The following is a 13,462-nucleotide window of genomic DNA, read 5'->3' on the forward strand; positions in this document are numbered from 1 at the left end:
TTAGCGTGAAGATGTTATGTCTTACACTCTTTCTATTATTTATCTAATCCTCCAAAATCTTTCCGTTCCTACATTCTCTCTCTCTCTCTCTCTCTCTCTCTCTCTCTCTCTCCGCCTTTAAAACGGTCGCAAAATCTAACCTTAAAAACCTCGTAAAGAGAATCCCGGACCCTGAATTTTAGAGCCACGCGTAAGAAGAAAATGAAAACAGGGTAAGAGTGAAGAAGGAAAATTTGATAGCGACCTCAAAATGAAATCATAAAAAAGCAGAAATGAGAGAAAATGTAAGAAAAATAGCAAGAATAAGAAAAAGAGTTAAAAATAAAATAATCAGAGCGTAGGAAAATAAAGTCGATTCCGTAAAAAAATGAGAGAAAATGAAACAAAGAAAAAAAATGGCTAGAGGAACAAGTAGAGGTAAAAATAGAATCAATGCGGAAATTAATAAACTCTGATCACATAAAAGAGTAACAGGTGAGATACAGGTAAAGTCTGTCATTCATTAAACACAAAAACTCCAATAATTATACACCTGAGGGCCTTTACCTGCCCATAAAATACCTGTAGACGACCCAATCAGACGCCTCCTCACAATGAAACCTCCCCCTATCGCCCCTCATAACGCCCCCCTTTACGCAATCAGGCCCCCAAGACGCCCACCCACCGCCCCCCCTCCAGTCCCCCTCGTTAATTAGGCCTAAGTGGTTCCTGCGCCTCCATCAGGAACCCAATTAAGAAGGTAATTTACTCAGTCCGGTGACACCCTCGGCAGGTAAGCTAATATGGTACAACTGGGACCCTCACCCTTCTCTCTCTCTCTCTCTCTCTCTCTCTCTCTCTCTCTCTCTCTCTCTCTCTCTCTCTCTCTCTCTCTCTCTCTCTCTCTCTCTCTTAATTATAATTCACACTTACCTGGCGCTAAAAATTAAGGTACAGCTAATTAACGGACTTGCTCATGCCAACCCGTTTCTCTCTCTCTCTCTCTCTCTCTCTCTCTCTCTCTCTCTCTCTCTCTCTCTCACTCACACACTCACACACACACACACACACACACACACACACACACTTACACTTTAGAGTTCGTAGACTTCTTGAGTGTGTGGATGAGGCTCCTGAGTGAGGCCATTCTGGTGAGCCGCACTTCAGACACTTCTTAAAACACACTCATTTACACATCCTTTTCCTCCTTTTGCCTTCGTTTCAACATATTTTAACTCCCATTTTTATCTTTATTCCACTCCTACACACCCCACTAATGCGTAACTACTCTTCTTTTCCTTCTCATCAATGGTCTTTTTATATGCTCTCTCTCCCTCGGGTTTCACAGATTCTTTGCTCCACTATTCACTTTGCCACACTTGGGAAGTTTTTCATCCCGCACGCTGTTTGTTGCGGTGAAGAGGGAGTCGCCACCAGTCCGCGGGGAGGCGACGCTCACCGCTCACCCGTTTAACATTCCCTCTGTGTTTCTGTCGCCAGGAGGAAAACACGCACTAAAACGTCGGCCCTTTTCACGACCACTGATTTCCGACACGCCTTTGTCCTACTGATGAAAGAGACTAACGTGAAACTAACGTGTATAAAGGGAAAATGGCTGAAATAAGGAGACCGTCAATATCAACAACAAAACATTTTCGACCTGTCAACGATGAAGCAAGAATGTTAAACCCAGCTTTGTCCTTCAGATGAAATAGAGGACAGACAATTCATTACGTGTGAAAAGGAAAACTACTAAAAAAAAGACATGAACATTATCAACAACAGATTTTCGACCTGTCAACGATTAAGCAAGAATGTTAAACCCAGCTTTGTCCTTTAGATGAAATAGAGGACAGACAACTCATTACGTGTGAAAAGGAAAGCTACTATGAAGAGAGAGAAGTGAACCAGCTTTCTCCTTCAAATGAAAGAGATGACAGACAAATCAAAACGTGTAAAAGGAGGAAAGCTACTGAAATAAGGACAGCACCGTCATTAACAACATAAGATTTTCGTTCTTTCACAGATGTAGGAGGAAAAATGAACCCGTCCTAGATGAAAGAGAAAGGACAGACAACTCATAATATATAAAGAAAGAACACTACTGAAAAAAAGGACATCAGCATCATAATCAACAAAAGATATTCGACTATCCACCCATGCAGGAAGAAAGGCGAACTCAGCTTTAAGAAGAACATAACACAACGCTCAATCATCAACGTTTTAGAACTTTTTTATATATCTTTAAAAAAATCACACGCGGAAACAACAATCTAAAGTTATATTTCTCTTTTCCTTTTAAATAAGAAAATGCAAAGGAGGAAATTCAAGACTCGCGCTCTTTCTTCCCTCTCTCTGTTGTGGGAAAATAAAAGGAGCAAAACCGTGATCGTGAATTTTGGTGAGTTTCCGAAAATAAGAATAAAGAAGAGGAAGATAACAGCCTCGAATTCTGGCGCGGATGTTGCTCTCGGAAGAAAGAGAAAAAAAGGAAAAACGAAAAGCGAAAGGAAAGACAAGGAAGGAAATAATACAGAGAAAGTATGAACAAATAAATCAAATGCGAATATCAGAAAAGGGAATATTTACTATCTGAAAGAGAATAAAAAGACAAAAGGAGAGGATGGAAGGACAAGGAAAAAATAATGCAGAGAATATACGAAAAAGTGGATAAGACAAACAGAACTTAAAAAAAAAGATATAAATGTAAATAAATGAAAGTGGAATACATACGAAATTAAAACGTATAATTTGAAAAGCAGGAAAACAACGAAAAATAAAAAAAGGAAAAAAAGCAGCAAACCAAAACCAAAAAGGGAAAAAAACCCGAAAAGCTGCGAAATAAAGTTGAAAAAAGTGCAGAGGGGGAGAGAGGGAAACTTTGCTAACATATCTGACAAGCGAAAAAAAAAAAAAAACTAAACCACTGAAAAAAAAGGAAAAGGGGAGGAAAAGGGGGAAAAAAGAGGGTTGAAAAATTAGGTGCAAATTTTGGTGGTGTTTTGAGCGGGTGTTTTAGGAGACATATTTTCCGGGTCATTAGCGTTGTGTCCTAATGAGGTGATGCGGGTCATTGGTCTCACGCTGATTGGGTTTCTCATCACGGAGGAACACAGCCCCCTCCCTCCCCCTCTCCCCCCCTTACACGTCACCTTTAATCTTTCTTATTTACCTTCATTACCTCATCAACTCGACTCTTCTTTTTCTTAACTCTGTATCTATGTCTTTTTTGTATCCCTTTTATAATTTTTATTGCCTCATTTCATCGTTCGTTTTATCTCCTGTTTTACTAATGCTTTTTTTGTCCCTTTCTTCCTCCTTTCCTTCATCAACTCGCTCCTTTTTTCTTAACTCTGTATCTATGTCTTTTTTGTATCCCTTTTATCATTTTTATTGCCTCATTTCATCGTTCGTTTTATCTCTTGTTTTACTAATGCTTTTTTTGTCCCTTTCTTCCTCCTTTCCTTCGTCAACTCGCTCCTTTTTTCTTAACTCTGTATCTATGTTTTTTAGTATCCCTTTTATTATTTTTTTTGCCTCCTTTCATCGTTCGTTTTTATCTCCTGTTTTATTAATGCTTTTATGTTCCCTTCTTCCTCCTTTCCTTCGTCAACTCGCTCCTTTTTTCTTAACTCTGTATCTATGTTTTTTTTGTATCCCTTTTATTATTTTTATTGCCTCATTTCATCGTTCGTTTTTATCTCCTGTTTTATTAATGCTTTTATGTTCCCTTCTTCCTCCTTTCCTTCGTCAACTCGCTCCTTTTTTTTCTGAACTCTTTATCTATGTTTTCGTATTATTTTTATTGCCTCGTCTCATCGCTTCTTATTATCTATCTATCTTCTTATTATCTAATGTTTCTTGTTCCCATCTACCTCCTCCTTCCTATCTTCATTAACTCTTTTTTTCCTTCCTTGTCTTTACCTACGTTCCACTGTCTCCTTTTACTCCTCATCACTCACTATCTCACTACCTCAACTTGTCTTCATCTTACTTCTCTTTGCCTCCTTTAACTCCTTTCTATGTTTCCCTTTTGTCCATCCATATCCTCTTCCTACTACTTCACCGTCTCCAGCCATTCGTACTTCCTCCCATCCCCTCTCCGTTCAGGCTCATCCAATTTATCACTCACCTTTATCCCACAAGACTTATGTAACCCTCTCTCCTCTCCTCCATTTACCTGTCCCTTCCTCCCTGCAATAGTTCCGGGACACATCCAGCCCGTAACACACCTCCCACGGCCGCCCCATTATCCCTTTTATCAACTCTAGCGAAGTTCTGTCGGCTCTTTCTCCTCTCATTATCGCTCCTCTATTTCCTCGCTCGCTCCTTACCTTTTCCCTCTCCTCTTCCTGGTACTCTTTTGGTTCCTCGTAATTTCCTTTCCTGCTGCTCCTAATATCCACTCCTTTTTCTCTTATGCTCAGGGTTTCCTTCTTATCTCTTTCCCTTTTGCTTTCCTACTTCCTTTCATGTTCTCCTTCCAACTCTCATTTCTGATCCCGTCTGTATTCACTCCTATTTCCCTTGCCTTTCTCTTCTTATCTCGTCTTCATTCAGTCTCTTTTCCCTTTCTCTTATTCTGTAGTTATCATTTCTGCTTCTTCTTCATTTCATTCTTCTTCCTCCTCCTCCTCCTCCTCCTTCTTCACCTCCTCTACCTTCCCTTACGGAGCCACACTCATCCTACCTGCAATTAATGAACTTTCCTCCTCGTTACCTGCGTCTCCTCTCCCTTCCACGTAGCTCACCTTAGCACAGGTTAATCAGGCAGCGGAAAATGATCACGATTTAGCGCTTGATCACAGTCCAGCGAATAATGAAGCTGCGTTACTTATAATTATGCAAATATACGATGATTTTCCAAAAGTTCGGTTCTCCCTCGCGCAGGTAAATGAGCAGTCAGTGTTTTATTAAGGGAATACAGGTAATTACACGTTGATCACCTGGGTTATAAGGTGTGTTAGGACTGTTGATTGGAGGTATTAAAGGTGTTTATGTTAATGGCAGTCATGTGTTCCCGGTGACAGACTTAGTTCTGGTAATAATTAAAGGCGATACACGATTATAAATATGTTTGATGTGTTCTGCCAATCCGATAAAACGATGGAAAAAACTTTGTGATTCATGATGTTACAAACGAATTTTTTATGTATTGCGAGAATTACCGGCCGTGGAAAAAAAAGGGTAATTTAGAGGGAAATGAATTGAAATACCCGCACCGCATTCCTGTTATTATGGAACTCGTCACAATACAACAACGTCCATGGCGGTGACCGTAAATTTTCCGCACCATTACATTGTCATCAGGCGTCATCACACTCATCATTGATATGGTTGTAATAGAAAAGCACTATCACCACCATTATCACCACCACCACCACCACCACCACCATCAACCATTACCACCACTACAACTTCCACTACCACCACCACAACCACCACCACCACCAACCACAATCCTAGCCAATCTCCACCACTAGTCACCACCACCAACCCCAAAACCAACAACCACAAGCCTAGCCAATCTCCACCACTAGTCACTACCACCAACCCCAAAACCAACAACCACAAGTCTAGCCAGTCTCCACCACTAGTCACCACCACCACCAACAACAACAACAACCACAATCCTAGCCAATATCCACCTCAAGTCACCACCACCACCAACAACAGCAATAACAACAACCACAATCCTAGCCAATCTCCATCGCTAGTCACCACCACCACCACCACCAACAACAACAACAACCACAATCCTAGCCAATCTCCATCACTAGTCACCACCACCACCACCAACAACAACAACAACCACAATCCTAGCCAATATCCACCTCTAGTCACCACCACCACCACCACCAACACCAGCACCACCTTCATCACTCACACCATCATAACACTCCGGGAATTGAGTTGAAACAGATTCCAACTTTAATCTGGAACTGCGACTACTTCGAGGGGGGCGGTGGGGCCGGGGGGAGGGGCGGGGGGCGCAGAAGAAAGATTAAAGATGTACTGGCGCTACTCCTTCCCTATACACACACACACACACACACACACACACACAGAGGCACGCAAACACACAAACACACGGAGTCACACAAGCACAAAGGAGTCGACGTGTGTGTGTGTGTGTGTGTGTGTGTGTAATATACGCCAACGAGAAACCTTCAAACGTATAAAAACAAGAGGAAAAGAGGAAGAAAACAAAGGGAATTTTCTGTTACGCTCGAAAACACGAAAAAAAGGGAGAATATGGGAGGAGGAGGAAAGAAGGAGGAGGAGGAGGAGGAGGAGGAGGAAAAAGGGAGGTCGAGGTGATCACTGTAACAGTTTTGGTATTGTTATTTTCGAGTTCCGCTTCTTTTCTCCATCACTGTTATTGGAAGAGGGGGAGGAGGAGGAGGAGAAGAAGAAGGAGGAGGAGGAGGAGGAGGAGGAGGAGGAGGAAAATGGTGGAAGAAAGATCACGTCCATTAGGGAAAGACGAAAACGGGTAAACTAAAAAGAACGAAGATTTGTGTATCGTCATCACCACCACCACCACCACCAAGGAGAGAACATCACCATTATCACCTCCACTAATGCACCAAACACATCAACGAACCGGTACTACTAAATTATCCTCAACAATGGAGTCTACGTTCTTTATACTCCTCCTTCGTTTCGCTTCCATTTAACACACACACACACACACACACACACACACACACACACACACACACACACACACACACACACACACACACACACACACACATAAAAATAAATCACATCATAACAACAAAGAAAGTACAATCGCTTCCTTAATCGCTTAATCACTATAAAAAAATACATTTGTCATTTATTTTCATTTCCCTTTTTCCTTTTTTTTTTTGTTTCAATTTCTAACACGTCGGAAATAGTATCTCATCCTCACCCATCTCTTTAGCAATAAAAACACACCCATAATCAATTTAATATCATCTTTTTCTTTTTAAACATCAATTTCAAACACAACTGAAAAAATATCGCATCTCCATGTCTTTTTACCTATAAAAAAACACACTCATAACCTTTTCATTCCTATTTTCCATTTTCAAACATCAATTTAAAACACAAAATCAAGTATCACATTTCTACCAGTTTCTTCAACGCACGTAACAACACATTCACATTTTCACTTCCTACTTCACTTCTCATCAACGGCACCGAAGCTAAAGAGAAAGAAGAGCCACGAGGATGAAGCAACGTGGCACTGTGCCCCTCGCCTGCCCGTGCCACACTGCCTGGCATCCCTCAGTCTGGCAGGCAGTGGGAGAGGGAGAGGAGAGAGAGGGGAAGGGAGTGAGAGAGACAGGGAAGGAGAGGAGGGAGAGGAGAGAAAGAGAGGCGTATTCATGCCTGTGTATTATGAGAGAGGAGCAAATGAGGAGGACGAGGACGACAAGGAGAACGACGGTGAGGAGGAGGAGGAGGAGGATGAGGAGAGGAAGGGGGAGGGAGAGGAGGGGAAAGAAGTGGAGAGGTGAAAGACTGGATAATGCGAAGGGAGATGACAGGGAGGAGATGAGGGTGAGAGAGAGAGAGAGAGAGAGAGAGAGAATATGAGGGGTGAGGGAGATTAAGCACGCTATACACACCTCTTTCCCTTTCCCCACTTTCTCTCTCTCTCTCTCTCTCTCTCTCGCTTTTATTTTAGTTTCCCTGTTCCTCTTCCGTGTTTGGGTAGCAGAAATGCACACTCCTTTCTTCTAAAGCATTTCCTCTCTCCCTCTCCCTCTCTCTCTCTCTCTCTCTCTCTCTCTCTCTCTCTCTCTCTCTCTCTCTCTCTCTCTCTCTCTCGCTCTCTCTCTCCCTCTTCGCACCTGTCATCTTCCATCATCACAGTTTGACGTGCGACAGAAAATATCACACGAATACACACACACACACACACACACACACACACACACACACACACACACACACACACACACACACACACGCAATAACAATGACGACAATAATAAAATACAATAATAATAAGCCTCTACAAATATCAGTCAAGTTTAATTAAAAGAGGTATGTTCGTTCTCTTAAAAATATACAATGTCTTTTTTATCCCTCCTTTGAACGTTCTAATTATACCTTTGCGGACATATTAAAGCAAGTGGAGGTTGAGGAGGAGCAAGAAGAGGAGGAGGAGGAATGGGAGGAGGAGCAGGAGGTGAGAAAATACAGGTGGATGTGTTACCTGGCTAAATATACAACTGAAGGGTGTTAGTACCAACCTAGGTGAGTCCCACTTTCTCTCTCTCTCTCTCTCTCTCTCTCTCTCTCTCTCTCTCTCTCTCTCTCTCTCTCTCTCTCTCTCTCTCTCTCTCTCTCTCAATTAGCGTTACTGCCAACATTCGTCTCATTAAACTTTTACACTTCGAAATTAGCGGCATTATTTTCACTCTCCTCCTCCTCCTCCTCCTCCTCCTCCTCCCCTTCTTCCTCCTCCTCCTAGTCTCTTCGCCACCTGGAGACGGAGGAGAAAACAAACGTTGCGCCAAGGAAAACATCGTAATAATTGAAGAAACGTTGTCCCGAGCTAAAACGTTTTTTCGTCCTCCTTGTTCGCGTTGTTTATATTGTCTGCGCTTCTTCTCTCATCGCCTCCTTGTCTTCCGTGCGTGTTTTCTTCACTTTTTTTTTTACCTCGTGTTTTTTTCTTAACAAATTTAAGAGGGGTGGAAAAAAAGTGTATGTTCTCTAGATTTCGTCTCCGAGTTTCTTTTTTGTGTTTTAAGAATTTCCGGGGACGAAAAAAAAAAGAGAATAATGTCCGTCCTCGTTTTTCTCTCTCAAAGTTATCTCTACCTCTTCCTTCTTCCTCCTCCTCTTCCTCTTCCTCCTCCACTCAAGAGGCACAACTTACGTCAAGAAAGGATACAGCACTCAAAGATTTGTGTGTGTGCGTGTGTGTGTGTGTGTGTGTGTGTGTGTGTGTGTGTGTGTGTGTGTGTGTGTGTGTGTGTGTGTGTGTGTGTGTGTGTTTCTGAAGAGGGACGGAAGAAAGAAAATATACAAGATTGAAGAGGCCGATAAACAAACCGTATCAGAAAGCAATATCAATGAAAAGAAAAAAAAGAAAAGAAAACAAGACAAAAAACAAAAAAAATACAGAAACCAACCTTTTGACATTTTAACAAGACACATTTATTTTTTGCTCTCCATTCTTTTGACCTCCACGAAGTTTATTATTAACCTCAGAATTCCTCACATCTATTTTTTCGTCTCTCGCGTTCTTCACTCGGCTGCGGTTATCATGAGGACCCCTAAAAAAATCGTCTCCTATATAGATTTCCAATGACACCTGCCTGCCCCCCCCCCCTCGCCCCTCCACCTGTCCAGGAAATTAACTTCTGAAACCCAATTGTCAGGTGTACCGGCTTACCTGCACGGTTCACCTCTCTCTCTCTCTCTCTCTCTCTCTCTCTCTCTCTCTCTCTCTCTCTCTCTCTCTCTCTCTCTCTCTCTCTCTCTCTCTCTCTCTCTCTCTCTCTCTCTCTCTCTCTCTCTCTCTCTCTCTCTCTCTCTCTCTCTCTCTCTCTCTCGTACCCATCGTCCTGTTTTCCCTGTTCCTCCTCCGCCTCCACCACCTCCTCCGTTTCCCTTTTTCTCCTTGCTCTATTTTTTCTCCTCACTCTCTTTCTCTCTTCCTACCCAGCTTCCTCTTCCTTTCTTTCGTTGCTTCTTCTTCTTAGGGATTTTAAACTTAACTTCATTACTACGTGTCCGCTTTTATTATCATTTTTATTTCTCTAGTTTCCCTTCCGTCCTTTTGTCCTCTTCCTCCTCTTCTTCTTTCCTGATTGTCTTTTTCTGCTTCCTTGTTTCCTCCTTTAAGCCTCGAGCGTTTCAATTCACTGTGCTTATGTTCTTCCTCTTCCCATTCTTCAGTCCCATTTACTCTTCCTTTCCTCTTTTCTCCTCTTTATTGCCACATATTTTCCTCTCTTTCCTTCCCTCTCCGTCGTCCTTTCTCCTTCTTTTACTATACGTTTTCCTTTATCACTTCCTCCATATTCTCTCTCTCTCTCTCTCTCTCTCTCTCTCTCTCTCTCTCTCTCTCTCTCTCTCTCTCTCTCTCTCTCTCTCTCTCTCTCTCTCTCTCTCTCTCTCTCTCTCTCTCTCTCTCTCTCTCTGCGTCAGCACTTTCCTTCCTCTTAACTACATATATAACATTTTTATCGCCTCTTTCTTTTCTTTTTTATTGCAAGTTTGTTCTCCACCCTTTTCTCTATTTTTAGACACGAATATTTCCTCCTCTTTCTCTTTCTCCTTCTTCTCCTTCTCCTTCTCTTTCTTTGTTCACTCGGCTTCACAAATGGAGGAAATGGCAACACTGTAATTCCTTTCACTACCTTATATAGACGTGGCAACGCTGCAACACCTATACCTGTACTTAATTATATTGTGGTAGTGACGTCATCAAATCTCCGTTTCGGATTCACCCCACACCTGTTAGCGAGTTATGATTTGATTTAATTACTTTGTGATATTTGCTAGTAGGTTTAGGTTCGTGATTTTGGTGTGTATGTGTTTGGGGTGTATGAATGTAGGCAATGTATTTCTATTTTATTTATTTTATTCTTTTTATTTTTTGATATATTTTTTTTGTCTATTATTCAAACATCACAAGCCATTCAGCTTTTCACCATATTTACTTTTCCACACATCTATCTTCTATACCACAGCATTTCAATCTCTTCTTTTGTTAGTTTCGGTTTAAGCAATTTTCTTCAACGTTTCTGCTTTTCTACCTGTTCAAACACGTTACACTTTTTTTTTCTATTCCATTCATTCCACCCATAATTATAGCAACTGTCTACCGTCATTATTTTCTCCTTTATCTTTCTCTCCTCTTCCATCTTCCCCTTCTCTCTCCAATCTCGTAATTTCCCCTCATAATTATATCATCATCTTACCCTCCTTCTTTCTCTTCTTTTCCTTTCTCTCCCCACGTTCACTTTCTCCCATAATTATAACATCATTCTACCTCCCCTCATTCCTTCTTTACCTTTATCTCCTCTTCCCTCTTCCCCAGACCTCCCCACACCCTGCATTTCCTCCCAACCCCACCACTCCCTTTTTTCCCCTGGCCATATTCTCCCCCTTTTCCTCCTCCTCCTCCTTTCTCTCTCCTCCACTTGCCCTATCCCTCCCTTTCCCGTCACCCCTCCACCGCCCTCTCCTCCATTCCACCAGATTACGATGAAAATAGGAGAAAATTGTCTGCCACTATGCTAGGGATGAGGAGAAGGGGGAGGGGGAGGAGGGGGAGGAAAAGGAGGGAGGAAAGGGAGGAGCGCACCATATTGTCACTCCAAAGTAATTTCGCTGAAGCCTCTTTCCTTTTTTTTCCTCTCTCTCTCTCTCTCTCTCTCTCTCTCTCTCTCTCTCTCTCTCTCTCTCTCTCTCTCTCTCTCTCTCTCTCTCTCTCTCTCTCTCTCTCTCTCTCTCTCTCTCTCTCTCTCTCTCTCTCTCTCTCTCTCTCTCTCTCTCTCGTAGCCAGAGGAAGAAAGGGAGGTAAAAGAGAGACGCGATAAAAACAGGAGAAGCAGATAGCAGTCGAAAAGAAGTTGAAGAAAGCAGGAGAGAAAGAAAACTGGATGAAGTGAATGGGAGACGAAGATATGAAAGCGAGGAAAGTAAAAAGTACAGACAGAATGGCAGATGAGAAAAAGAAATGTAACATGTATTAGACTCGACGGGAAGAAGGAAAAAAGGGAAGAGGAAAAAACTGAGGGGGTGAATAGAGAGAAGGAAGGAAAAACAGAGGGGAAAAAATATGACAGGAACAAAATACTGGAGGAGGAGCAATAGGGGAAGAGGGAGAGGGTAGAAGGAAATAAAATGTCAGATACACGATATGGAGAGAAAAATGAAAGACGAGAAGGGAAAAAAGGAGAGAATGGCAGAAAGAAAACCACCATTGTTATTGAGGTGAAAAACGAAGACAATAGAGAACGACGCTACTGAAGAAAATCAATGAGAAAATGAAGTAGAAAGATAATTGGACGCTTAAAACAAAGAAAATAAAAAGTGATAAGAGAGAAATATAGAAAAATGGCGTTTAGAGGATATTGGGCGCTTATAACAAACAAACAAAAAGAGGAAAGTGTAAAGAAAGAAAAATGAAAGAAATGTGAAAATGTGAGAGATGAAACTGAAAGAAACAAAACACTTAGGACACAGACATATAAGGAAAAGGGGAAAGGGAAAAAGAGAGAGAGAAAGGGAAGGTGGAGAGGGAGGAAACAGGAGAAGAGGAGGAGGAGGAAAAAAAAACGCTACAACTTCTCAATAATATACAAATTTACCTCTTTTTTCCCTCTTTCCTCCATTCTCTTCATTCTCTCCTTCTCTCTTTTATTCCTCCTGTCTCCCTCAGCACTTTAATCTAAACCGCTGGACTAAAAAGAGAAAGAGAGAGAAAAAGAAATACACTTCGAAACATTGTATTCCTCTGTCCCTTTTAACCTCTCTCTCTCTCTCTCTCTCTCTCTCTCTCTCTCTCTCTCTCTCTCTCTCTCTCTCTCTCTCTCTCTCTCTCTCTCTCTCTCTCTCTCTCTCTCTCATAATACATTTGAACTGTATCCATATCGTGACCTTTCCCTTTGTTTTCTCTCCCTCCCTTTCTTCCCTGTCTCCCTTTTCCTCCTCTTTCCCCTCTCTGCCTTCTCCCCTCTCTTCCCCTTCCTCCTCATCTGACCTTTCTTCTTCATATCCTCATTACTTTTGTCATTATTTCAACGTTGGAACGAAAGGAGAAAATAAAGAGAGAGAGAGAGAGAGAGAGAGAGAGAGAAACCTTGAATGGTATGGCCTAAGTTTACGAGGAGGAGAATGGCAAACGGGATGAAGGAGAGAGAGAAGGAGAAGGAGGGAGGAAGAAGGAGGGAGAGGGAGGGAGGGAGAGGAGGAAGGTAAGTTATAAGGGGTAAGGGGGGAAGGTGAGGAGGTGAGAGATCTTGACACACATTGAAGTCCAGGTGAGGAGTAAGGAGCGCCAGGTGTGATGAAGAGGTGTTAAAAGAGGAATAGGTGAGATGGTTATTAAATGTTCCTTTCACTTTCTATTTCTGGTTCTTCCTCTTTTTTGTTTCTTTATCTTTTTTGTATCTTTCTCTTTGTCACGGTCTCTTTCGTTGTTATCTTTTTCAGTTCCTTACTATTTTTTATTCTTTCTCTTTCAGTTCTCTATTTTTCTGCTTTTCTCTTTGTTTCTTTCTTTTTCTCTTTTCCTTTTTCTGTTCATTTATCTTTCTGTTCCTTTATCTCTGGCCCTTTCTCTTTCTGTTCCTTTTCCTTACTGTTCATTTCCCTTTCTCATCCTTTCTCTTTCCGTTTATTCTCTTTCTGGATCCTCATATTCGTGTTCTGTTCATCTTCAAAGGAGGAAAAAACATTAATATAATCCAACTTCTTCTCAGCAATATTATCCTACGTTAAATTAATGGAGATGCATTTA

At 41.8% G+C, this 13,462-nt stretch overlaps 1 protein-coding gene across 5 annotated transcripts in view; it reads right to left on the reverse strand.

Annotated features, from left to right (window-relative positions):
• The window catches only part of LOC126995933 (uncharacterized), a 339,186-nt gene that overhangs the window by 212,277 nt on the left and 113,447 nt on the right, over positions 1–13,462 (reverse strand). Inside the window, exons 1-2 of one of the 5 annotated variants that reach the window (XM_050855837.1) lie at positions 7,150–7,245; positions 1,071–1,546 (exon numbers count right to left, since the gene is read on the reverse strand). The exons of 3 other annotated variants lie outside the window; for them this stretch is intronic. In XM_050855837.1, the coding sequence (XP_050711794.1) occupies positions 1,071–1,126 (56 nt within the window). In that variant the 5' untranslated portion in view covers positions 1,127–1,546; positions 7,150–7,245. Of the gene's footprint in view, positions 1–1,070; positions 1,547–7,149; positions 7,246–13,462 lie in introns of those variants that run through there. One more of the 5 variants, XM_050855838.1, reaches the window with a different exon arrangement.

The sequence above is a fragment of the Eriocheir sinensis genome, chromosome 9 (genome assembly GCF_024679095.1).
Source record: "Eriocheir sinensis breed Jianghai 21 chromosome 9, ASM2467909v1, whole genome shotgun sequence".
Taxonomy (NCBI): Eukaryota; Metazoa; Arthropoda; class Malacostraca; order Decapoda; family Varunidae; genus Eriocheir; species Eriocheir sinensis.